The sequence below is a fragment of the Somniosus microcephalus genome, chromosome 21, assembly GCF_052327205.1.
Source record: "Somniosus microcephalus isolate GS21.2 chromosome 21, FLI_Smic_1.0, whole genome shotgun sequence".
Lineage (NCBI taxonomy): Eukaryota > Metazoa > Chordata > Chondrichthyes > Squaliformes > Somniosidae > Somniosus > Somniosus microcephalus.
The window spans coordinates 29,550,616-29,553,859 of NC_141007.1; the positions used below are offsets into that span (position 1 = coordinate 29,550,616).

At 45.7% G+C, this 3,244-nt stretch overlaps 1 protein-coding gene across 1 annotated transcript; it reads left to right on the plus strand.

Annotated features, from left to right (window-relative positions):
* The first annotated feature begins 398 nt into the window (after positions 1-398).
* LOC147102671 (myosin-13-like) lies at positions 399-1,092 on the plus strand. Its single transcript, XM_085964057.1, has 2 exons — positions 399-610; positions 718-1,092. The coding sequence occupies exons 1-2, from the start codon at positions 410-412 to the stop codon at positions 907-909; spliced, it is 393 nt and encodes a 130-aa protein (XP_085820183.1). The 5' UTR covers positions 399-409; the 3' UTR covers positions 910-1,092.
* The last annotated feature ends 2,152 nt before the right edge of the window (positions 1,093-3,244 follow it).

The window sequence follows — 3,244 nt, forward strand, 5'->3', positions numbered from 1 at the left end:
AAACTATATTTTGCAATCTGGTGTCAATGAAATCACAAAAACATCAATTATTTGAAGGAGTTAAAAAACTTACACTAAATAATAAAGGCTACAATCTTTAGTGGACCATTTAAATTCAAAACCTGTTAATAACATGCTATGAATAAATTCTACTTTATGAATTACTGCGACATGGAACAAAATCAAATAAAAGAACAAAGCATCATCACAATTCAGAAATAATAGTAATTAATTGATTTTTCCCTACAAGCAATAGCTAATTAGATTAAGTTCAATTCAAGCTATCTTGCTTCCTGATAAACAAAGGAATTATTTATTCATGTCAACAAGTAATGCATTGAAATATGATTTTATTCGGTATCATTATTTATATAAATATGCACGTTTATTTCAGCAATAAACTGAAGCCATGGGGGATGCGGAAATGGCAGTGTTTGGAAAGGCGGCGCAGTATTTGCGGAAGACTGATAAGGAAAGACTGGAAGCTCAGAACCGACCATTCGATGCTAAAAGTGCCTGCTATATCCCCGACGAAAAAGAATTGTACGTTAAAAGTACAGTCAAGAGCAAGGAGGGTGGCAAAGCCACGGTGGAGACATTGGACAAGAGGGTCAGTTGAAAATGTAAAAATAGATAAATCATTTTGAAAAGCCTTGTTGCCTTCACGAAAGCCACATTTCTTTAAATGACATGATAGGTCTATTGATTATTTTTCAGACCGTAACTGTTAAAGATGACCAAGTCCTCCCAATGAACCCTCCAAAATTTGATAAAGTCGAGGACATGGCCATGATGACCCACCTGAATGAAGCAACTGTGCTGTTTAACCTCAAAGAGCGTTACGCAGCCTGGATGATCTACATAAGTACAATAGCTTCAGATTGCAAAATGAAAACGATAATTGAATAAATTAAAGGTTAATTCCTTTCTCTGACTTTAGACCTACTCTGGGTTGTTCTGTGTCACTGTAAACCCCTACAAGTGGTTGCCAGTGTACGATCCCGAGGTCGTGAGTGGTTACAGAGGCAAAAAATGTCAAGAGGCTCCTCCCCACATCTTCTCCATCTCTGACAGCGCATATCAGGCCATGTCAACCGGTAAGTATGTAGGTTTTGATTATAGTTTTTTGCTGTCCAGTACTGAATTGTTTTTGATTCTCGTTGAACTCAGAACCACGGAACAAATTTATGCAACATTCTCTCTCTTGTCTGAACTGAGCATTGATCTTGTGTTGGTCTTATTTACAGATCGTGAAAACCAGTCCATCTTGATCACATAAGTGTTGCTGGTTTAATATATTCCCCTAGATGTTGGTTGTTATCTGATAGAATTGTAATTGCTTCTGACCACATCTCCACTCCATCATCAAAACTGCCTATTTCCACCTCTATAACATCGCCGGTCTCCAACCCTGCCTCAGCTCATTTGCTGCTGAAACCCTCTATCCATGCCCGATCCCTTCCCCTCGCACACCAGTCACTGATCGCTCCCCTCCTGTCCACCAATCACTCCACCTCCAGCCAACGGTACCTCACCACACTCCCCACCCCCACCGGCTTCCAATCATCCATACCCAAGCAAACAATCTTTCCTCCCCCCCCCAACCCCCAACCACCATCGCGCCACCCCTCTCCCCAGTCAACCCCTTCCTCACTTACCTGAGGCCCACTGCTAGCATCGCTGCAGCCCGATCTTCAATGACGCTTCTCGTGTGAGCTGTGGAGAGTAAGAGGCAGTTCGCCTGGTTCATGGAAATGAGGCCCAAAGTCCAATATCGGGGGCAAATCAGGCTTCACCAGTCAAGCACAGGAACTCTACCATGCACCACACTGCCCAAAAATTGGTGCACCTGAATTTCTAGGCCAAGGTGTTATCTCTGCATTTTGAAATGTACCATTTATAGGCCTAGAAATTGGATACTGCTGGAAAACGGGTGTGGGCACCGCAATGCGAGATATGCCCGCGCCGGATCAAAAAGCGCAGGCAACACGACAAATTCGTGCTGCCTGCTAATTACCATTATTGTAGTGCACAAGCGTGGAATGTGCTGCCAGCAGTCTATGCGCTCAGCAGGGGGCTGAAGTTCGTGTTGACGGAGCGAGGCTAGTTTGCGCCTCTTCAACAACAGCTAGTAGAAATCAATGAATAATTAACCTATAAGTAGGTGATGATCCCTTTAAATAGCGCTGGTGGGGGTCCTTCCTGCTGTTGAACGCATGATCAGCTGTGCAATGTTAAGAGAGGGCGTTAGCTCCTGGGTTGAGGTCGAAAAAGGCAACTTTGGCAATAAATCAGTGTGTCACGATCTGCGTACTCTGCATACGCCAGTCACACGCTCCCAGCGCCAGCACTAACTAATGTGCAACGCTGCTGAAGTCTCCGTCCCACCTGCTGCCGATTGTGCACCAAAAATTTTTCAAAAGCTTCAAATAATTAGCGCCCCAAATGGGGCGATAGTGAATTTCTCAAGGGGCTTGACAGTGTAGATTCCTATGGCTGGGGAGTCTAGAACTAGGGGTCACAGTCTCAGAATAAGGGGGCGGCCATTTAGGACTGAGATGAGGAGAAATTTTTTCACTCAAAGGGTTGTGAATCTTTGCAATTTTCTACTCCAGAGAGCTGTGGATGCTCAGTCGGTGCTGCTGCAGGGGGCATACGTCAATTGATTTTGACAGTTATGCTGTCAGTGTTCTACAGCATTGAGGTGGTGCAAACTCTGACAAGCACTGCACAGAGGTGCACGGCTGCACCCAGGCTCTCCCATGACTCCCTCCATATGCTTATGGAGGAGTCACAGCATGCAGGGAGGTCCTCTTCCCTTCCCATGGGTGGAAGAGACTTCCTCAGGAGACCAATGCAGCCTGGTTGCACATTGCACAGGAGGACACAAGCAGGGACGTCGTCAGGAGGACCAGGCTGCAGTGGCGCAAACCTTTCAATGATCTCAGTAGATCACGAAACGTTAGTACAAAGCCATACTCAACCACATCCTGCTGTGCCTCTCATCACATCTCCATCACTCTGCATTCCCTACCCTACTCCTGCACATCCTTATTCACACCAACTTAACTTACACCTCCGCCCATCCCTCCCTGGCAGCAATGTGGTCGAGTGCTGATGCCGTGTGTCCTGTGCAGCATCAGTTGATGTGGGGAAGGTTGGTGTTGTTGTTGGTGCTGCTGGTGTTGGAACTGATCGTGGTGGGATTCTGAGGACCAAGGTGAGATACTTTCAAGGGCACCGA

What these genes read in the sequence shown, in the direction of transcription:
- LOC147102671 (XM_085964057.1), top strand. Translation starts at nt 410, where the DNA reads ATGGGGGATGCGGAAATGGCAGTGTTTGGAAAGGCGGCGCAGTATTTG. An exon ending in TGGAGACATTGGACAAGAGG is followed by an intron (nt 611 to 717) that starts GTCAGTTGAAAA and finishes ATTATTTTTCAG; the next exon opens with ACCGTAACTGTTAAAGATGA.